Below are 22,773 nucleotides of genomic sequence, written 5' to 3'. Positions count from 1 at the left end.
GTAATGATGTGTCTAAGGAATTGAAATAAACGACCACCAAAAAGGTCTTGTGATTCTTGTATAAAATCGGGTATAGTAGTTCTCAGTGCGAAGTAAAGCCGCGACACACCTGTGCAATTCCTAAACAAGACCAATTCACATTGAGGGTCTTCTAACTTTTCTACAACATCAATGAGAGTCATAGTCTTACGCGCTCTACCAAGAACCAAATCCATATTGAATTGAGCATCAAGGATGACCGGACCACCCAATGGTTTCACTCCCTTAGATGGCCTGCTAATATTAGGGGGAGAAACACTTGTATCTGAAGCTTTAGGATCTGGAGAGGGACAAAACAAATCCATTTTATCTATATTCAAATGGACACCCCTTTCAACCCCATCATCTTGAATAATCTTCAAAGCCTTCGATTTTCTTAACCCCATCATCTTGAATAATCTTCAAAGCCTTTGCAACGATTAGAGTATCACCGTATCAAGGTACCATCATCCAGATACCATGCTTGCAATTCGAGCTCGCATTGCATGACGATTTTCTTAACCAATGGGTTAGGAGTAAGAGCAAACAACAGTCGCCCTAAAGGATCACCTTGTTATATTACTTCGATCCGTAATTTGAGGGTCTAGAATTCGAAAATGCAAAAACTCGAAAAATGCAAAATGTTGTTGTTTCCCGACGTGCAACGTACCTGCATTCCACTTGTCAGATTAATGTAAATAGATGATGTTTTTCATAATCATTTTTGTTTCATAGTCCTACACAATGATTTTATGGGCAAAGAACATGGAGACCGATCGTGGTGTTATTGCTAATGGAGGAGTAAGAGGTGATAATGATCTTGTTAATTTTATTTGGCTGATTTTGGAGTGATATATAAAGATATTCAGTGTTCCTTCATCAACTATAGCTGATCTAGGTAATGCTGATTTTTTTGATCGGCTTTTTTTTTATTTTTTTTATTTTGATCGTCTTGTTGTAAAATATGGAAAATGAAAGGATGAAGAAGATGGCTTGATTTTATCCATGTGGTTTATACATGGGATACAAGTTTATTTTTTTAATTTTGTTTTGATCGTCTTGTTGTAAAATGTGGAAAATGGAAGGATGAAGAAGATGGCTTGATTTTATCCATGTGGTTTATAAATTGGATACAAGTCTTTCTGTACACTTTTTAATCTCACCTGTGTGCACATATTGAGTACCTAACATCTATAGATGGAAATTCGAACGGTTGGAACATATTACCGAGAACTAGAATCCTGGAACATATCTTCAAGATAATACTGATTTTGGGCATATCCCCAAATTTTCCTAATTTGAATGGTTGAAAATCCACAAGTTTACAAATTAGTGGAATGATGGCTTTATACATCTAGTCATTATTTGTAGGTATTCCGAGTTTTCTAAGAGGAAATGTCCGCAAACATTAGCTTTAAATCCGTTATTATTTATGTTTTATTCGAAAAAAAACCACGTCCAAAATGTTTTGAGAATAAAGTGTAAGTGGATCCTCCCTCAACATGAAATCAATTCAAAAAGCTAGTTCATAATTTTTTACGAAAGTTTGCTTGAAAATTGACATAAAATTCCAAGAAATTATGGCGTCATCAAAATCAATGACCAGTATATATGTACAATCTCATGGTTACGTAAAAACAAGGTGCGTTGAATAGTTGGCCTTTGTTATTTCTCTATTTTTGTACATTCTTGATCTTCTCGTGATAAAAATCTAGGTTTCCTGCCTACAAATATGATTCTTAATTAATACTAGAAGTAATAAGAAAATAAGAAGAAATGAATCTCGTGATAAAAAATGAATCTTAATACTAGAAGTAATAAGAAGAATATAGATCATCCCCATCTTAGCAGTCATGTAAGAGCAAGTCTTATGGTGGAATCCAACCTAATCCAAGTGTGGAAAATTCATGGAATGTCAAGTCTAGTGGCGTCTAAGTTGGGGTTTTTTACAGAAAATCCAAGCAAGGTTCTATGGTTTGGTGGAAGGGTCCACGGAATCCATCCAAACGCCAATAAGAATAGCGCTGAACGCCAATAAGATTGGCGCAGTAGAGGAAAAGAAACGCCAATATGAATGGCGCTGAACGTTAATCAAAATAGCGTAAGTCAAGCGCTATTAAGAATGACGTTCAACGCTATCAACAACAACGTTCCACCAGCGCCATTAACAATAGCGTTTAGCGCTATTCACAATTACGTTCCGCGCTGTTAACAATAGCGTTTTGTGTTATTTATTTTCTTACACTCTTCTCACATCACTCATGTTTCTTTATTTCCTATAAATTGAAAATAAACAAAATTTATAAATTTGAAATTGAAACAGGATTTAAATTAGCTAATTTTCATTTCATAGATTAAGTTACGTGGATTAAAAAAACTAAAAGCGACATTACATGGATTGAAATAACTAATATTTAGAATTTAACATGATCCGATTTTCATTGTCAAGCTTCATCGTTTCTCAAAGTTCATTTCATCATTGGTAAGATCACGATATTTAATTTCCGAAAGCTGGATGGTTCTTAAGAATTTGGTACACATGATCAAATGCAAAATCTTTGTTGTTTTGTTGAAAATATAGAGTTCTAGCATGTGCCTCCTACAAAATAAATAAACATAATCTCTCATTTAGAAAATTAATGACTTAACATATGTAGATAATTGAAAATAAGAGGTTTCATTGAAATACTTACAACTCCTCCGGGCATATTTGCATAAATTGAATGTATGATACCCATGTAAATTTTGGTTTGCTTTTTTATCACCGACCACCTATTTTGAATACTTTGTCTTGTTCTTCCGTTTTCATTACCACCCGCTTCTTCTACAAAGGCTTGAAGCACCCTTTCCCAATAGTTGTTGACTCCTTGATCTTTTCCAACAATCGGTTGGAGACTAATTCTCATGCAAGCTTTGGTGATTGCAAAATCTTCATTTGTAGTGTATGCCATACTTGCACTTGATTGGAATTAAAAATATAAAATCAGGAGAGATAGGAAGCAAAGAAAATATTGAGATTTTGGGATGGTTTGATTTATGTTGAAGAAGCCAATTTATAGATAAATTTTATTTTTGAAAATCTGACCGTTGAAACGCTATTGAGAATAGCGTTAAGAGCCATTCTTAATCGCGTTTATTTTGAGTCGTTGATTGAAAGGAGTCGTTGATAATCAAATGGTGCAGAATAAAACGCTATTGAGAATAACGTTAAGCGTGATTCTTATTTGCGCCAAACGCTAATCTTAATTGCGCTAATTACCAAAAACATCCAGCACCCACTCGACTTCTCCCATCCCATACTTAGTTTTTTTTTCTAGTCTCTCATTTTTTCCTCTTGAACAAACTAGTTTTTTGGTTTCATATATTGAATCAAATCAAATCAAAAAGAAGATAAAATTCATCAAATTGAAAAAAAAGAAGAAAAAAACATAATTGAAGCTACATAGTTCCATAAGCTACATGGTTTCATATATTGATGACGAACATTGCTAGTGCTAGGATAACCATAGTTTGCACCAAGTGTTCTAGGAGGATAACCATGTTTTTCCAAACTCTTATTTTGTTTATCCAACATAAATTAATGGTTCCATTCTGGCACGGTCTCAGCCTCCACATCCAACACTTCGAGTTCATGTTTCTCCAAAGCTAAATCCAAGGATTTCTTGTTTGTCTCTGCAATAGTTAATAAATATTTTTCTTGTCCATCCAACCTTGCCATCTTCTTTGCATTCTCTTCACTAAAATGTTTCAAAATACGGTTGGTTCCGTCGTTGATCAACTCCGGAAACACCATCAAGTGTAATGCTTATCCAAGCTTTGGTGATTGCAACATCTTCGGGTGTAGCATATTTTTCCATGGTTAAAAAAAATCTGAGTTGCAATGAACTTTAAGAAGATGGAGAAAAAAAATCTAGAGATTGAAAGGTTTTGGTCTGAGCTGAGAAGTGATCAATTTATAGGGAAAATTTCGAATTCAAAAAAATAGTCGTTGAAACGCTATTGTTAATAGCGTTTATTTGTGAGTCGTTGATTAGAAGGAGTCGTTAGAGATCTAATGGTTGGAAATAGAACTCTATTCCTAATAGCGTCAGGCGCTATTCTTAATGGCGCATAACGCTGTTCTTATTAGCATTTTTTTTGAAAAACATCCAGAACCTATACCAATTCCTCGAGTTCCATATTTAGTTTTTTTTCTTCTCTTTTGAAAATCCATACTTCGGTTTTTTTTCTTCTCTTTTGAAAACAAGAAAACCATAGATAAAACAATGAATATCTTAATATTTCTTAATTTTAAAATCTAGAAATCATAGGATTGCGACCAAGTTGCTTACATACTGAAAGTTCATTCGAAATCTTACGAAAAAAGACTAAAGTTGTTCTGGTGGGTAAACATCGGTAGGATCGAATTCACCATCCGAACCGTCAAGATCATCTGGTGGCGGAGGGGGAGATTCTGGTGGCATTTCACCGTCTCTGAGACCTAGTCCATGTCGTATCCAAATGTGTTGAACAAGATCATTGCGGAGTTGGAGATATGCCTCATCATTCCTTAACTCGTGGTATGACCTCGGTATTCCAGTAACTTGTCTTATTGGTTCGTTCACGACTTTACCCCAATCTAAGTTACGTCTTTCATTCTCAATGACCATGTTATGCAAAATCAAACAAGCCTTGATAATAAAGTTTATATCCTCTCTATCCCAGTAAAATGCTGGCTTTTTTGTTATTTGGAACTTGTTTTGGAGAGTTCCAAATCCCTTTCAACATACTTTCTCTTCGCTTGTTGGTATCTATTGAGCAACGTATTAGCTGGCTGATTTGGAAGAATAATTTTGAATGACTGCACAATACAAGACAATCGTGGATATATATTATCCACCAAGTAGTAACCCTTGTCGTAGCTGTGGCAATTGATGCGGTAATTACAAGGAGATGTTAAACCATTAACCATCTTATCAAAAAGTGGAGATTGAGCCAAGACGTTCAAGTCGTTGTTCGACCCTGGCGTTCCAAAGAAATCATGCCAAAACCATCGATCATATGATGCCACAACTTCTAAGATCATGGTAGGTTTTTTCCCATGCCCACGGAACGTACCTGCCCATGCTGTTGGACAATTCTTCCACCAAAAATGCATACAATCAACACTTCCAAGCATTCCAGGAAACCCTCTATCCGCATTTTCTGCCAATAATCTTTCCGTGTCTTCTCTTGTAGGAAGTCGCATGTACCTTGGACCAAAGTGGCGAACAATTACCCTGGTAAACCTCTTCACATACATATAGACGGTCGGCGCTCCCATACGGACATAATCATCTGTGCTATCAGCGGCTATGCCTTTACACAAACATTTTATTACGGCATACATCTTCATGTGGGGAGAGTGGCCAAGTTTTCCGGTGCAATCAACTTGGATATCAAAAGCAGGATCCGTAACAACTATTTCACTTAGAATACGTAAGAAAAGAGGTCGATACATACCCAAACGTTGGTGTAACTTCTTAGGTCCCCAAGTACAGTTAGGTCCAAAGTAGTCATGCATCATCCTTGCATCTCCGTCCTCTCGTTGCCTGTCCACCATTTGTCGCGTCAATACTTCTTGAGGAACCGGTTGGAAGAGCCTATGCATTCTTTGAGTCATATGCTGGTACACCATAATTGCTCTCTCCTCGCTATCGTAACCAATACTAAGATCGATACCATACGTCATTAGTACATACCTCCTTAGAGGACTTTCATCGTCCATTTTGCACCTGTAACCAAAACTCAAATACTGTAAGCATTCCAAAATTTTAAATTCATATAAAAGAGAAAACATTTCATTCACACATTAGAAAAGACATTGATTCACACATTAGAAAAGACATTCACACAAAAGAGAAGACATTCATTAAATAAAACACAAGTTTTTCGAATTCATACAAAAGAAAATACTATCCTTTTTTCTACATTACAACCATCCATTTCATTTAAGAGAAGACATTCTATGTTCCCGAATCACTATGTTCTAATCCCAAAATCCTAGCCATTTCATCTACATTAAAACCAACCCCACCATTATTTATCATTTGGATTAATTGTGACTTTGGAACTACTTCATCTTGTGACTGTGGAACATAATCATTTTGTGTATCATCAACTGCGGAATCATGACTTATGGATGGTCTTTTACGGCTTAAATATTGGCTACTTTCTCCAAAATCATGACTTGTTGATGTTGATCCTCCCCCTCCGTAGTTTAATTCCCCAAGATCATGTGCACGATCTAGTTCAAACCAATACTTGTCCTTTGTGACATTTAACATAGTCATCTTGTAAGCTAGATCTTTCCATTGCTCCTGAAAATAAACACCAACATAGCAAACATACTAAAGAATTTTTATAGTGTAAAGAAAATCATAAAAATATGGCAAACAACATAGTTGAAGGAGTTAAAACAAAAACTTACTAACCCTTGTTCCCCAACTAACATCATACGTAAATGGAGGAGGTTCGGGTTGTTGCAAAGGCACTCGAACACGGTTTCCACGACTGTCTGAACGTTCCGTATACCAGGCCATTGTTGGAAATTCAGGTAAAGCTTGTGAGACGTTGTCATATGCATACCGTGATGGATGTATTGGGGGACCTGATTCACAAGAAATGTTGGATCTTGAGTACTTGCAGCTAGTCACACAATGAACTCAAGGAGGATTATCATTCATCAAACAATGTAATTGTTTATAATGTAAAGTGGTAATTTAATATAAATCAAAATATAAATCAACTATAAATCAAACACATTATTTCAAGCTTATGGCATTGTTCGTGAACAATCATAATGAAATCTAATAAATAAGCAATTCTGTATTGCTTTACCTTCAATTATTAACTCGATTCATATCATAACGAAGAACAATCATAATGAAATCCCTACTTCTTCTAATTCCTATATATGTGATGAAAGAAATAAATCTAAATTGTCTACAATTCATTTATTCCAACGAAACACAGATTCAATTAGAAACAAAATAATAATTTCATATAATTGTTTATCAAACCATAAACATAAACTCAAAATATAAATCAACTAACCTCTCTTTGGATTCTCAATCAAATTGAGAAATTAAAGTGTGCTTCGATTCCTTATGTCGCAATGAACAAACCCTTTGAATCAATTTCAAGGATTTCAATCATGGTTTGAGAAATCAAACGGGGTGATTATTAGAGTTTTTTTGGTTTGTTTTCTGTTGAGGAGAAGAAAAAGTAGAAGAGAAGAAGAATGGTCGAGTGTTGTCTGGATAAGAGAATTCTAAAGCGCTAATAGGAATAGCGTTCCGCGCTATTGAGAATAGCGTCTAACGCAATTGAGAAGCGCGTTTTGACCGTTGACGTGGCTTAAAGAATAGTAGAAGCAATGGAAGCGTTACGAAAACAAACCATCAGTAATGGAACCAGACTGGAGTATTCACATGAGTACAGGAAAGAAAAACCACGTCTCTATGTACAAGAATATTGACGAGACTAGTTGTTTATAATGATCAGATCGAAAGACCACCTCCATTTTCAGCTTTGTCCTGTTCATAAAACAGCAACATCTTTTAGTTATAGTGAGTTAATTAGATGACCCATTTCTTACCTTATTGTAGTACTTTCATGAGAAAGCATTCGACTTCAAAGCTCGCTCTGAAATTAAAATCAAATATTGTACCACAAAATGAATTCTCGCTACACATACACCGTCCCAAGAAAGGAAGGAAAAAAAAGAAAAAAAAGCGAAATCCAAGGGGAAAATTAAAGCAAGAAAAACTCAACCTCTCTGTAACATGTATTACGCCTAGTCACCGAGGTAATAATAAGACCCAGAAGCTTTTTGTTCTCTGTCTCCAGTGGATCCCAACTTGTTAATCCAGGGCCTGAAGTTGGCTGGATCCCGTCTAACTGTTATATCTAATTGCTGTACATATTCAGACCAACCAAATACGGGAATGAGTAAAAACTACAATGGAAGAAGATGAGATGTATTCTAAACAAATGGCTGATTACTTGCCATGTACTGAGCTCAGAAAAGGCATTTTCTATCTTGGTTTGAACAAGAGGGGAGAAAACAAGGAAAATTCACATGGGAAGAATCAGCGGAATGAATCCAGTGTTACTAATGGCTGTACAAAGGCCACCAAATGAAATACTATTGTTTCTCTTTCAATCTAGAACACAACCTAAATTGAAGATACTATGAAACTTTTTACGTAATATAAACTTAAAACATGATGACAATGTCAATTCAAACTGAAGAAACGTCCAAAACAATTCATTAGCTAAAACTCACTTACAGTGTAGTTGCAGGAAATCCTAGAACCACACCCCATATGAATTTAGACAAGATTCTAAGTAATCATAATGGAAACTTTTTATTTATTTATCAAATTCTATAATTGGTTACAAGATAAGATAATACAATGACTTTACTTGCTCTCCAAATAAATTTTCTCTCTCCTAATTTTTGTCTAACACTTAATGAAGATCTCTCCTCAATACACATATTCCTTCCCCTTATATAGGGTACTACATAGTGGATGACAGCTAATAGATCCCCTATTTTCGGAATCACTGTGTGTTACAATCGCTCATGTACATTCATTCCATCTCGCACACTTTACACTTCGCACAGATCATCACACTTTACTTGTGACTATGCTGACATCATTAAATACGTCATCCTAATTTTAACATGTGTGATAGTCCTCGCTTAAGACAAATGACCTTTACTTCGCATACATAATGAATGTACGATATTTCACTCCTACATTTTGCCTCTTCTCATTTCGTTCTCTTTATAAAGTGAGCGATATGAAGAATCTCCATCTAATAATATCGCACATTCTCAACTTTTCATATTTTCATCTGCCGACATATTTCCAGAATTTGAGCTTTCCTTAACTATGCGTGTCTTTTTATCCACTCGTTATCTGACACGACCTTATAACCGTCTATTCCTATCCATTCATTCTTCGCATTAATGAGATAAAACCTCGAAAAATGAGAGTAAATTTTTCTTATATAAATTCTTCTTCTTTCTTCTTTTTACCTTCCTCTTTTTTTCCCCTGCTTCTGCATTTCAGCTGTAATTTATGTTCGTGATCTGATGAAGATACATTTTTTGTTTAACTGTGATTTCATTCACCTATATATCTCTCATTCCCATTCTTATAATGGCTCTAGCCGGTAAAAAGATGGAAGATGAATTCACCAGGTTGAAAAGATAATTTGGCACAAGAGGCTTTTCACTTTCTCTTCCTTCCCATTCTGATTATTCATCAAAACTCAATCTTGAAATAATAAACTTTGAACAATGGTCTAATCAAAAGATCATCATTTCTTTAAGGCAGCTTTTGAATAATCTTCCCATCCCGTTGTATAATCCAGGAATTCTCGTATTCTATGAAATTATATCCGATGATCGATTCCCAAGAGGTATATTTCAATTAAGTGGAGATGCTATTAGGATACTCTCTTCGCGCAGCCGGATTAGGATCCTCTTATACTTATGAAGTGCGAAATGCATCATACCGTGATAAATCCATCGACCCTTTAGAGTATACTGTTGATAATTTTTTCAAAAATTACTATGATGCGATAATGAAGAATGAATCAACAAATTGGTCCATTCGCTTAAGAAGGAAAGATGGTATCACTGAAGATCAAAGAATTATGCGAGATGTTGATTGGAATGATAAGTCTAATAGTACTGCTCGCAGATCAAATGATTCATGCTGGCTTAATTTCCCTGTCATTTTAGTTGGTCCTTAGGTATCTGGAAGAGATGCTGATGGTTCTGATCTTCCTCTTCCTGCGAATCTTTCTACTTATCAACCCTGGAATTTTGTCTTATCTGATACCGAGAATAAGAAGATGGTATGAAATCTTCGCATTATCTTTCATAATTTCGCATAATCCTGCTTTCTCTATTTCTTATATCCTTACTCTTCTGATTTCAGGCTGCTAAGAAGGCCAAAACATCGCACAATGCATCATCTTTGCAGAATAATGAAGTAAGAAACACTCCCTTTCTTAACTTAAACAATATTGTTGCCTCTGTTTCTTATCTTGTTTATTCGAGTAGGTTGAAACTTCGGGTAGTAAGGATGTTGGAAAAATCAAGAAACGAACCAAGAAACTCGCATCTAAATCTGGGCCCAAAATTTATTCTTCTGATCTTTCCGGGAAGCGTAAAGAACTCTACCCTTATTCAAGTTCTGAATCTAGTGATGATGATATTCTTGCTTCTGAAGATCCATCAATCTCTTCTTCTATGAAAGAATTATCCAACCTTTTTCTGATCCCATGTCGGCTCTTAATGATGATGTCCTACAACGCACTTTTGGTATGGTCTCGAAAGTCTGCGATGCTCCTATTTTGGATGATCCATCTCTTCGCGGAGATGCTTCTGCTGTAAACCCAAGCTTCCAATATCCGATTGGTTCTTTGATAATATCTATACCTTGTTTTATACTCTTTCTAATCTTCCTTTCCGACACATAACATCTTTCTTATATTTTTACAGGTATCTCGTTTATCATATGCGGTTTCTTCGGATTATCAAATGAAACTCCTCATCTTGGGAAAATAAAATACCAAACTTAAGGCTGAAAATTCTACCAACGTTGAATTACTTCGCAAGGCTCGAGAAAGAAATGATGAAATTATTGGTATGTAATCTTTGATTTTTTTGATTCTCCTTGTTTTTCATGATAATTAACATTCCTCATTTCTTTATATCGCGGATATTTATAACCTTTCCGATGAGGCATCTAATTTTTATGACGAGGAAACCCTTTTAGAACATCTTAATTCTTCCTTAAACAATTATCCAACCAAAGGATTTGAAAACCTCAGCCTGGAAGAATTAAGGTTGAAGTATACTCTTAGAATGGATCATAGACACTTACTAACTACACTTAATAACTTCAAATGCCGTCTTCATGAATATAAGGAGACAATTCAACTTTTGGAAGAATAGAAGAATAAACTCATTACTGAAAAAGATGAGGTCTCTCTCAAGGGTGCGAAAGCATTAAAAAATTCCAAGAAACTATCATTAAAGTTCAAAATGAACGTGATTTAGCTTTGAGCGAAAAGAACGCACTCATTGATGAAAGAAATTTAATCCGTTCTCGACTTCTCATAAAAAGTGAAGCTGAACTTAGTTGGGATGCTAGAGTTCTGAATGATGCTAGAGAAAATTTAGCCGTAAATGTGAGCCTTCAGTCTGAACATTCTGTGCTGGTTAAGGACATTATTTCCAATCACGAAGGTCACTTGCTTTTTCTTTCATATTTGTCATTTCTTAAAGATTATATCTCTTTTAAGTCTAACCGTTTTGTTTATATTTTGCAGATAAAGAAAAAAATTATCTGGAGAAGATTGAAGAATTAAAGACACGGCTTGTTGCTAAAGAAAATATACGTCTTGAAGAAACCGAGAAGTTATCAATGGAGTTATTTTCTCGCAACTCCAATATCAACAGTTGAAAAAGAATTATATCCTCACTGTTTCAAATAATGGTAAGGATGCCCTTCGTCCTCGTGATGCAGCAGTTAAGAAAGTTTGTGTTGACAATGGCATTCCTCTTTCTAAATATAAATTCGTAGACGTTCCTCCCAACGATGTTATTCCTGATATTATTGATAGTGAAGAAGAATATGAAGATTATGAAGAGTACGAAGAAGAAGGAAACAATTCTGAGGCCGAACATAATGATGAAGATAATTAGTTATTTTTCACTTGATGTAAATTCTCTTTCTGCCTCTTGTATATCTCCACCTCTTCTAGAAATTCTTCTTTAATATATACCTCTAAAATGTTAACTTTCGTCCCTTAATTATTAGTTCTCTTTGACGTATATTCGCGTTCACAAATATCAAAGTTCTATATTTTTCGCACATGCATAAGACTGTCAAATGGGGAAAATAACACTCTTTTTATATTTGCTTTACCATTCTTGCCTCTGCTAATTGTCACAAATTGATAGGCTGATGAATATAGTATCATGCGAAATACTTTGCAGGTAACTTATTTCTATCGACTTCTGAAAAACAAAGTTAACTTATATCGTATTTTTCTCGTGAGGTCTTATTTTGCCTTCCTAATTAAAGGCCTTATCTTGTCCAAAATTTTCTTTGTTCTTGTGCGACGAAATCGCAGGAAGTCTTTATATTGTAGTATATCGACCCATTGATGTCGCCTTATCTTTTACTTGTATTATTACCTCTTTAGGTTTATCTTGTGTGTAAATATGACAAGCCTTAATACTCCCATGAGTAAAAATCCTCATGACATTTACGTATTTTGACACAATTCAGCTCCCTAATGGAGGGTGTCGTCTTTATATTCCCCCTGGTTGTCCCTTCAAGGAAGCTTACCTCTACCGGGTTAAGGTTGGCTCCTCCCATCCGGTAATACAACAATCAGTTGTTTTCGCAGCCTCTTATCCCTCCACCGATATGGCTTATGATTATGAGACCGTACCCTAAGTGGGGTATCTTCGGTCCGAGTGCATCATAGTCAGGACTTGTCAAGAATTGAAAAGTAGGCTCCAACGCCCCCAGCATTCTTGACTCAACCGTGTACCTCGGCGCCCTGATCGATTTTTTGCACTCCTTAGGAGAGACTTTCTTACCTTAGTCTCTCAATCTAAGGCAATGAGCTTAGATTGAAAATTGAAGGCACCTCTCCTGGATGGGCTTTTTCGTTTTTTCTCACCCCAAATCTCCATAACTCAAGTTCCAGGGTCGATGTAGCTTTCCCTTGAGTTATTCTTATCAGGTTTCCCAAAATGTGACGTGCGATAGGTCTTATTTTTTGCCTCTTGCATTTATGCGAACTAGGGTGCACACCACAATTGGATAGATTTCTTATGTGGTTATATACTCTGTTGTCTTATACTAAGGTCTTACTTTAAGGTCTTACATTTGCCTTTTTTATTAATATGATATCATCTTATGAAAATAGAAAATTTTCATTCCATTCTTATTTGTGAGTTATATAACTCTAGTACATAGAATTCTTACTGATTTCTCATACATGAAGAATATTCATATTACTCTTCTTCTCCTGTAATCTTTTGTATTTCTTTAAGTTCATTGATACTTCTCAGAACATTATTTCGTATCATATCTTCAATTTCCCCTATGCGAGTATCATCGCACATGGTACTGTTCTTCTGATAACACAACTTCTGCCTCTGCACTCGTTCTCCTTCTTTAGAAGTAATCTTCCTGACTTGCTTGGTGTTATTATTCGCAGAAGATTCTGCTTTAATACCCTTCTTATCTATCTTCCCAGATTTAGACACTACATCCACAATTAATCTTTCACCCCTTTGGATATCCTTAGCATGCTGATTCCAATATCTTCGTTTGTATTCTCGCTCTTCGCACTTATCAATATCAGTTTCCTGACAATTTCTACCTTTATTTGTATCTCCTCTTATTATACCTAGACCTTGAGGTAAAGGAAATTTTATGCATTGGTGAAATGTCGAATCCACACCCAAGATACTATGCAACCATGGTCTTCCAATCAGAGCATTATATGGTGATTCAACATCAAAAACACAAAATACGATTTCTGTTGGCAGACTTCGCCGTGGAATTTTCATTTTGACTTCTCCTTTTGGCTTTTTCGCAGCGCCATTGAATCCATAAATTTTGTAAGTTGAAGGGATTAACTCGTCATCCCTTCCTCCCGTAGTCTTGTATGTATGATAAAACAGAATATCAACAGAACTACCAGGATCTACGAGTAATCTATTTATAGCCCAAGTATTTGCTTCATCATCTTCTTCTTCTTCATCATCATCATCATCTATTTTTGCTTTTGGATTAATTCCCAACTTTACCACTAATGGACATTCATGTAATTCTCCTCCTCCTGGTGTTTCTTCCGCACCGAACGAAATAGACTGCTTTTGCCAATTCTTTAATGGTGATATCTTCGCAAGATTAAGAATTTCTCTTCCATCATTATCTCTCGCATATACACGACTTAAGATATTGTCATGAAAATCTTCTATATTTTTGAAAGAGCGTATAATCGAATTGCGGTATAGATTCTTTGCCTTCGCACCTATTTCAATTACAAATGTATTCTTTCCTTATTCTTCACCATATGTATTTCCTCCTGGTGGTGCCGGTGGTAGATTCTGCGGTTGTTGTACTAAGAAGTGGTTCAATTTTCCTTGATCAATCATTCTCAATATGATCTTCCTCACATTTCTGCAATTACTTGTTGTGTGACCATGAAAGCGATGATATACACATAATTCTTTGTTCCTTTTTCCGGGTGGTGGTTCATCTCCTACATTGTGTGGTTCAGTAATTTCTTTCATTAGTATAACAGCTTCCCACACTTTTCTACTGTAGTATTCAACTTTGGCAAGCTTATTTGTTCCCAGATCACCTTTCCATTCCCTTGTCTTCTATTATTATATGGTTATTGACCTCCATAACCTTCCATGGGGTTATCCATTATTTGAATCTTGTTATTTCTTCCTATAGCTTGGGATTGCGCTTCTTTATATTCTCTTTCAAAATCCTCCTGTAATGCGCTACCCATGACTACCAGTTTTTGTTCCATTTCTGTATTCTGCTTTACTTGATTTCCCTGCGATGTACTCGCAACAATATTTGTCATCCTTGGGAGTAAACTTGCATTCCCAGTGTTCGCATTAGGTATTGCAACTGGATAAGATTCCATGTCTCTGTGCTTCTCCTCAACTGCAATATACTCTTCTTGAAATTCACACAACTCCGACATTGTGATGGTGTATTTTATCCTGAAAATCTGTGTATATAATAAATCTGTAGGAAAAAGAGCATTGACAAAGGCTAGTATAAGAAATCCTTCATCTACTCGTCTTGCCATTTCACTACACATGGTTCTCCAACGTGTTGTTAGATGACGCAAACTTTCATTGACCCTTCTGCGAAGTCCAAAGGTCGTCTCAATTCCTTGTCTTGACATATTATTACTGATACATTGTCCTAAGAAGATGCTATGTAGATGACGAAATGGTCTAATTGTTCCTACTGGTAACCCCTCAAACCACTGCAAGGATTTTCCAGTCAAGCTCGCAGGAAAATATTTACACAGCACCGCATCATTTTCTTCCCATTGCAATATAAAGATCGGCTACAGGCTTTTATATGTTGTACTTCACATGTACTTCCATCAAATATACTAGTGAATACAGGTAAATTTCATTTTGGTGGTATTATTGCAATTTGAATTTTCCTCACAAAAGGTGTTTTTCCAGCTTCCTCTACTGCTTCCTCTAACTGTCTTCTTCCACCATTTTTTCGCGTAGTCATCATTTCTCTCAATTCAGCCATTTCTCTGAGAATTTCTTCGCTCATAGTTTGGTCTAAATCTTGTTGCATAGGTCTTTTTAATATGGCTTGTCTTAATTTGTTATCATGATTATTTTGACGTATAGACTCCTCAATCTCTCTTTCTTCAGTTTCTTCTCTTCTTCTTCTACGTCTTTCTCGTTCAAATCTTGCACGTTCGCGAACAACATTGTTTCTCTCTTCCTCTTGTTCGCGTGCATATTGATCCTTCAACATTTTTCTACTATGTAATATAATTCTCCCTTGTTCCGGATCATGTTCTCCATCATTATCTGACTCGTAACGAATATGATGACGTTCGATTGCATCTTGAAGTCTATTGTTCCTTTGGTCTTCTTGTCTGCGACGACGCTCATGTGGTTGCTCGTATCGGTCATTTATTGTGCGTCTCTCGTCATGTTGATCTTGTAGATTATCATCTTCTTGCAAATTCTCATCAATATTATCTAGTGTTTGTTCTCGCCTGGCATTTCTTCGATTTGATCGACTTTGTCTTGATGAACTTCTGTTGGTTCTTGATCTTGATCTTGTAGCGCTTCTTGATCTTTGTTCGTACAATCTGAGATTCTCTTCTCTTAAATCTTCATTATGTCGTATCAAATTCGCACGCTCTTCATCTTCTCTTTGTCGCTCTGCAATCAATCTTTTTCTAAGTTCCTCAAGTGTCATATTTTCTTCATTTCCTTCAATCCTTCCTGCATCTCCAGTTCTCTGTGTTTCATCTTGGGTAGAGTTCGTATGTGCAGTATGAATACTCACTCTATCATAATCAATATCATTATTCTGCTCTTGTGTACGCTGTAGTCCATTCGGAACATCATTTCTTTGATTTGTTCTTTCTCCTTCCTCTAATTGCTCATGAATTTCACCTCTTCTTCGTTCGACAATTCTTTTACTTCTTCTGGATGCTTCCGCTTGTTCAAATGGAAAACTATTATCAAATGGAAAACTATTTTGAAAAGGATCGAAAAGATGTGAAAGAAAATCTCGGATGTTGAAAGAAAAGTTCTAGGTTTTTTAATTCTGGAAACTTGATTTTAAAACAGATTCACCAACAGGATATATCACTCCAAGCTGTTTCTAGCGCCAAAATGTAGCTGCAGGAAATCGTACAACCACATCCCATGTGAATTTAGACAAGATTCTAAGTAATCATAATGGAAATCTTTTATTTATTTATCAAATTCTATAATCGGTAACAAGATAAGATAATACAATGACTTTACTTGCTCTCCAAATAAACTTTCTCTCTCCTAATTTCTTGTCTAACACTTACTGAAGATATCTCCTCAATACACGGATTCCTTCTCCTTATATAGGGTACTACATAGTGGATGACAGCTAATAGATCCCCTATTTTCGGAATCACTGTGTGTTACAATCACTCATGTACATTCACTCCATCTCGCACACTTTACACTTCGCACAGATCATCACACTTTACTTGTGACTATGCTGACATCATTAAATACGTTATCATAATTTTAACATGTGCGATAGTCCTCGCTTAAGACAAATGACCTTTACTTCGCATACATAATGAATGTGCGATGTTTCACTCCTACATATTGATAGGAAAAGGTTCATTCCTGACAAAGGAGACTGAGGAGCATTTACAGTACAGTCAACAGATGGTGTCCCGTCAAACACAATGACTCTATCAGCAAGATAAGTCGCCATTGTGATATCATGCTCGACAACAAAAGCAGTCTTCTTCCCTTGGTGGATAAACCTCTCAATGACTTTTGAGGCAGTAATACGCTGCTGAGAATCAAGATAAGCACTTGGCTCGTCTATCGGATATACATCTGCAGGCTGCATTAAACATACACCAAGTGTATAAAAGTAACGAATCAGTCTTGCTTTAATCACAAAATCAATTGGACACTCAGGTCATGATATCATTACCAATCAGTCATACAATACGACTCATTTGAATGTGTTACGACTACAATAATAACAGGTAACTGAAGAGATAATGCAAAGTGCAAACCTTCCATGGGCAAATATATGCAACTCTTTGGAGCTCTTCAGGCGAGAGTTCCCCAACCAGCTTTTCCATTAACTTATCAACTTGGAGTGGTTCCATGACAGCTGACACAAACTGAGGTTTCATGTATGAGTCGCGGATTCTTTTACACAGCAAGGCTCTAACAGTAGGAGCAGAAGGAAATACTGGATACAAATTTTATAGCTTGTAAGACGCACTAATGGCAGGCATTGTAGCATCCAGCTGGCTGATGTGTTTAAAGGGCGGATAGAGGGAGGGGGGTGGAATCGTTCACGTAGGTAACTTCCCAACTAGAGGCTGATGTGTTTACAAATTGGCTTTTGGTGTGTATATAACGGCGGTGACATGGGAAAGACTAAGCTAAACTGACTACAACACCACTTCAATACAGAAAATCATATAAATAATGGCAGGCAAATAAAATAAGGCCAGCACATGTGATCTCATTGATCAATTCAACCTCCAAACTTAGTGAGCTGCATTAGAACTAAAAGGCTTTAACTAAAAACACAAGACTTTCATTTAGTTCGACCAACAACAATATGAAAACTTCTCCACACTACAGTTACTTCCGGAAAATAACTTGGTTACCGTCTTGTAGTTGATTCATATGTACATACTTTTTATATCCAAAATAAATCGGGAAGAAATATAAAACCCCTAAAGCGAAACCAAACAAAGCACACAGACAAGATGAGGAAATAGAAAGGGAAGACAAGGCTCCAACGGTCTGACCCCATGAGCATCACTATGATGGCTGCCATCCCAACTAGTTTGGCACCACAACCACCACGAATAAAAATGAATCGAAACTAATCCCAGAAAATATGACTCGATTACTGGAGTCTAAGATGTCATCCAGAAAAGGACCGATGAGCAACAGGTACTTCTTGGTGACTCTCAAAATCTTCGCTAGCTTTGTTCTACATTTTGCAGCCTCTTTATTCATGCATCATCACTAACAACAATTGACGGGCTTGCTGCACAAACAAGATTTAATGAATTTTTTAAAACACGCATAATTTGATAGTAATCACTGCTACCAAACATGCAAGACCAAGTGATTATTGATCTAAGTTTGAACAAGTTACCTCTCTATTGCGAGCCGCCGTCAAACATCTCTGTATCCGTTCGAATAAAGCTCTTATTGATAAGGTCGACCAAGATATTTTAAGTTAATTTCCCGAGCATCAAAATTTAGACCTTGTAGATACTCCTCTTCTCTTTGAATAAAATCAAGCTTCAAGTCTTGAACAAAGGTAAGAGATTTCCTGAGATCGTAGGGCCTTGACCCCATCAATATGCCGCACTCCAATATGCATAGTTTCCGGAGAGAAGTAAAAGATCGTAAATCCGGTACGAATTCTAAAAGAGGACAACCATTCAAATTTAATGAGTGGAGAGAATTGGTTTTATTTTCGGGGTGGGAGTTGATAATAGGAGACGAAAAATATAATGATAAATTCATATCATATGCATCATCTTCATCACCACTATCAACATCACCATCACTATAATAACCATACCTGTTGTTGTAGTAGTTCATATTGCCATCATCAAGAAACCCTCGGAACTTCGAGCAATCCGAAATAGCTAGTTCTTCAAGATTCGGAGTAATGTGTTGGAGGAGAACGAAAACTGGGATATATTTTAGATTTGGAGACTTATATATATAAATGGATTGGAGAGAGCTAAGTCCTCCGGTTCCTAAGATAGAGGTTACTGCCTTGCCGTTGATGTCAGATAAACTCAATTCCTTAAGAGAAGAAAATGAATTCGGAGTCCCTCTCAGCTTTGGGCACATATCGACTTCTAGCTTCTCAAGGGAAGGAAATATCGGGAGCTGAGGAGCAAACCATTCTTCTAGATTCTCCATGTCACAAATCCACAACTTAATTAACGAAGGGAATAATGATATTGCAGTAGCATTTTTCTTGTTGGTGCTGATTCCTTCTTCTTCTTGCTGGTAATAAAACACTTCACCCAAACGCTTTACTGAACCCATTCCAGCAATATGAAGCACCCTAAGACATGGGAGTATACCTAGCCCTGTTAGCTTCTCACATCTATCGCAACGCCAAAGCGTTAAATCCACTAAATTAGGAAGGCAATTGGACGAACCCATCCATTTCGGAAGCTTTAACCCTGGAAAATAATCTATTCTCAACTCTCTCAAATTCGGGTTAGGTTCGAGACCCTCCAACACCTCATCAAACTGCACTCTATCGGCATCGTTATAAGAAGGGTAGCTCCATTTTAAATCAGCATCGTTATAATAAGAGATGCTCCATTTTAAATCTAAGTCACGGAGGTTTACCTTATCTTTTAGCTTTGCTTTCTCCGCGTCAATACCACCTCGCACAAACTCCATATTGGGAATATGTAACACTTGAAGAGAGTTCAGGTTGGCTAAATCTTCGATCCCACTGCCACCATTACAAGAGATGGTGTAAACTAACTCTTCAAGGCAAGTAAGAGAATCTATACCTCTAGGCATTTCATCATCTCCTTTCTTTCCCCAATATCTTAAGATCCTCAAATTTGACAAGTTCTTGATTTCTTTGGAAACCTCACAATTTCCAAAATCGATAGACTCCAAATTCCAAAGGTTGCTAATGCATGACTCAGGCAACGCTTTGATCTTAGTACCTGAAATATCCAGACACCTTAATCGTGACAATCTTCCGACTTCTCTAGGTAAAGCTTCTACGGCTTCACAGTCTTCCAGCTCCAACTCTCTTAGATCTTTCAAGGCCCCAATATTTACAGGTAATTCTACTAGTTTTTTGCAACAATATAGATCTAATGTCTGCAAATTAGTAAGCTGGACGATCGAATCAGGTAGCTTTTCTACATCTGAATATGAGAGGTTTAGGTGCCTTAATATCTTCAGAGACCCAATGCCTACAAGAATCACTTCAACATTTTTGCATTTACGAAGCCTTAATGTCTGCAAATTGTAAAGTTGATTGATGGACACATGATTTCCTTCATCAAAGCTACAATAAGACAGGTCAAGGTACCTCAAATGCTTATGCTTAAAAATGAAAGAAATCTCAAGATTATGCTGACCAAGCAAACAAACTACCCGCAGGTTCTTGCCTAAAAGTAAATGTTCTTCCAAATGATCGTTTTCAAGTGAAAAAACAGACTTCAAATTTTTTGTATTTTTCAAAACTTCTGAAAATGATTTTGATGTATGCTCGTCTAGATCTAACTGCAAACGACGAAATTCAGAAATAGATTCCGTTTCAGTGGAATGCACATTCTTGATATCATGAACACCACTGACACTCAAGGCAAGATCATGTACTAAATCATGCATCTTGCATGTTATGATGTCGCCTAACTCATCCTTCGTCACATCTTGAAAAAACGAATTAGCCAGTAAACAATGGAAATAATCATTACCGAGATCTTCTGGTGATATTTGATTCCCACCATGTGATGGATGAAGGAACCCTTCAGCCATCCACAGCCGAATTAAAACTTTCCTCTGAACGACCCAACCCTTTGGGAATAAAGAGCAATAGGAAAAACAAAGTTTCAAATGACAGGGTAATTTATCATAACTCAATTTTAATATTGACATGATTCGGGTTAATGCATCTATTGCGCTCAAACTACCATGGTCTCTGAATGACAACCAATTATGCTCAGTTTTATGCAAGCGCATAAGACTCCCAAGAAAGTTCGCCCCTAGTGGCAAACCACCACATTTTTTTGAAATTTCCTCTCCTATACATGCCATTTTTTGAGTCTCCAATGCTCCACCCAGACAAAATGCTTTGTTCTTCATAATAGACCAACAAACACTATCTGCTAACTCTTTTAGAATGTATGGTGGGGTAATATCTTGAACAATTGACGCGACTATGTTGCTACGTGTAGTGACTAAGACTTTACTCCCTTGAGCACCCGCAATTAGTGAACCCTTAAGTTTATCCCAGTCTTTTGCATCCTGATTACATAAATTATCGAGTACTAGTAAATATTTTCTGTCGCTCAGCACTTCTTTAAGTTTATTAACTAAGACCGTTTCATTTGATACATCATCACAGTATTTATTGGTGACTGACTCAATTATTTCTATTAAGATCTTTTTGATGTTAAAATCATCAGACAGATGCACCCAAAATAGTTCATGAAAGAAACTTGTTATTGAGTTATCATTGAAGACCATTTGAGCAAGTGTAGTTTTTCCTATTCCACCCATACCCACCATCGAGACGACAGAAAATCTCATGGAGGATGATGTTGATGATTCCTGGAGTGTAGTTAGCAGATTTATGATGGTTGACTTATCATTTTCTCTACCTAGAAAACTTGATTCGTCTACCAAGGATGAAACTAGTCGGTTTTGTTGCGCAGTTTCGTGATCAGAAGTGTCACAATCAGGGATAGAAATTAACTGATACTTTTTCATCTCACCAGAAATATCATCTAGCCGCTTGTTAATAATTTTTATTTGCTGATCCAGCTTGAAATTAAAGGCAACTGAGTTGGATGATGAAAAACATTGTTGTACCTTATCTCCTTCGCCACATAGTTCAATTTGACGCATGGCTTCATATGAAAACTCGTCCAGAACATCAACAGCATCATACGCAACAGCCTTGAGCCTTTGTAGCCAAAGCCTCACAACCTCAGATTCTCCTTGCTTGTTCTCAGCATCCATTGTTACAGCCGCTATCATCTCCAAAGTTCCTTTAAGTTTTTCCAGATCATCTTTGACACCCCAAGCCTCACTAATATGTTGGGAAACAACATAACTCAATTTTTTCAGTAATCCAGTTATACCGCTAACAAACAGGTCTTGGATTGGCATGATAGATAAGATCGAAGAATGATAATAATGAAAAGAATACTAATGAAAACTGATGGATGAGTAAACTCAGTTAAACAGAGAAAATGAGATCGAGAAAAGCTAGTAGAAAGTATAAAATCTCAGATTTGGTTTTGAAATTAGGGTTGTCATGAAATTAGAACAAGTCTAATCACAGCTGTAGAGATGAGTTCAATTATGATCTTTAAATTAAGGCCAAACGATTTGATGTCAGCGTTACCAAGGCTAAATTATTTCCAAATATTGTAAAATACGTGAGACGTGCCTACATGATCTTATTGATGCGACTCTGTCAGAGATTCAGCTAAGTAATGTAGTTTTCAATTTGATCAAAGACAACTTCAACATATTGTCACAGAAAATGATCACAAATAAGTGTAGTTTAGTTGGTAACAAATTATTCTGTCAGATTACAAGATTTCAACGAATCAATCATATCTTAAATTGGAGTTCAGCTGCTTAGGACTTGTTAAACTAGGATTAGTGGTTATCTGATTTCTGGGTTTGCA

The 22,773-nt window shown here is 36.4% G+C and overlaps 3 protein-coding genes across 3 annotated transcripts; all 3 read right to left on the bottom strand.

Moving 5' to 3' along the window:
• Positions 1-4,741: 4,741 nt before the first annotated feature.
• Positions 4,742-5,728, bottom strand: LOC113327925. Its single transcript, XM_026575038.1, has one exon. The coding sequence runs from the start codon at positions 5,726-5,728 to the stop codon at positions 4,742-4,744; it is 987 nt and encodes a 328-aa protein (XP_026430823.1).
• Positions 5,729-5,891: 163 nt separating this feature from the next.
• On the bottom strand, positions 5,892-7,348 carry LOC113327798. The gene is made up of 3 exons (XM_026574929.1): positions 7,093-7,348; positions 6,471-6,646; positions 5,892-6,356 (listed from the first exon to the last, which is right to left on the bottom strand). Exons 2-3 carry the CDS (start codon positions 6,576-6,578, stop codon positions 6,003-6,005), a joined length of 462 nt encoding a protein of 153 aa, XP_026430714.1. The 5' UTR covers positions 6,579-6,646; positions 7,093-7,348; the 3' UTR covers positions 5,892-6,002.
• Positions 7,349-7,834: 486 nt separating this feature from the next.
• Positions 7,835-22,246, bottom strand: LOC113327924 (putative disease resistance protein RGA3). Its single transcript, XM_026575037.1, has 5 exons — positions 18,622-22,246; positions 17,420-17,582; positions 16,973-17,244; positions 16,680-16,682; positions 7,835-7,947 (listed from the first exon to the last, which is right to left on the bottom strand). Exons 1-5 carry the CDS (start codon positions 22,244-22,246, stop codon positions 7,835-7,837), a joined length of 4,176 nt encoding a protein of 1,391 aa, XP_026430822.1.
• Between the last annotated feature and the right edge of the window lie 527 nt (positions 22,247-22,773).

The sequence above is a fragment of the Papaver somniferum genome, unplaced genomic scaffold (assembly GCF_003573695.1).
Source record: "Papaver somniferum cultivar HN1 unplaced genomic scaffold, ASM357369v1 unplaced-scaffold_107, whole genome shotgun sequence".
Taxonomy (NCBI): domain Eukaryota; kingdom Viridiplantae; phylum Streptophyta; class Magnoliopsida; order Ranunculales; family Papaveraceae; genus Papaver; species Papaver somniferum.
The sequence above is the reverse complement of the archived record's forward strand: the minus strand, read 5'-3'. Positions and strand labels throughout refer to the sequence as shown.

What these genes read in the sequence shown, in the direction of transcription:
- LOC113327924 (XM_026575037.1), bottom strand. Translation starts at nt 22,246, where the DNA reads ATGCCAATCCAAGACCTGTTTGTTAGCGGTATAACTGGATTACTGAAA. An exon ending in AGAAGAGGAGTATCTACAAG is followed by an intron (nt 17,583 to 18,621) that starts GTCTAAATTTTG and finishes ATTTGTATCCAG; the next exon opens with TATTTCCTTCTGCTCCTACT. An exon ending in GAAGAGCTCCAAAGAGTTGC is followed by an intron (nt 17,245 to 17,419) that starts ATATATTTGCCC and finishes TTACTTTTATAC; the next exon opens with ACTTGGTGTATGTTTAATGC.
- LOC113327925 (XM_026575038.1), bottom strand. Translation starts at nt 5,728, where the DNA reads ATGACGTATGGTATCGATCTTAGTATTGGTTACGATAGCGAGGAGAGA.
- LOC113327798 (XM_026574929.1), bottom strand. Translation starts at nt 6,578, where the DNA reads ATGGCCTGGTATACGGAACGTTCAGACAGTCGTGGAAACCGTGTTCGA. An exon ending in ATGTTAGTTGGGGAACAAGG is followed by an intron (nt 6,357 to 6,470) that starts GTTAGTAAGTTT and finishes GTTTATTTTCAG; the next exon opens with GAGCAATGGAAAGATCTAGC.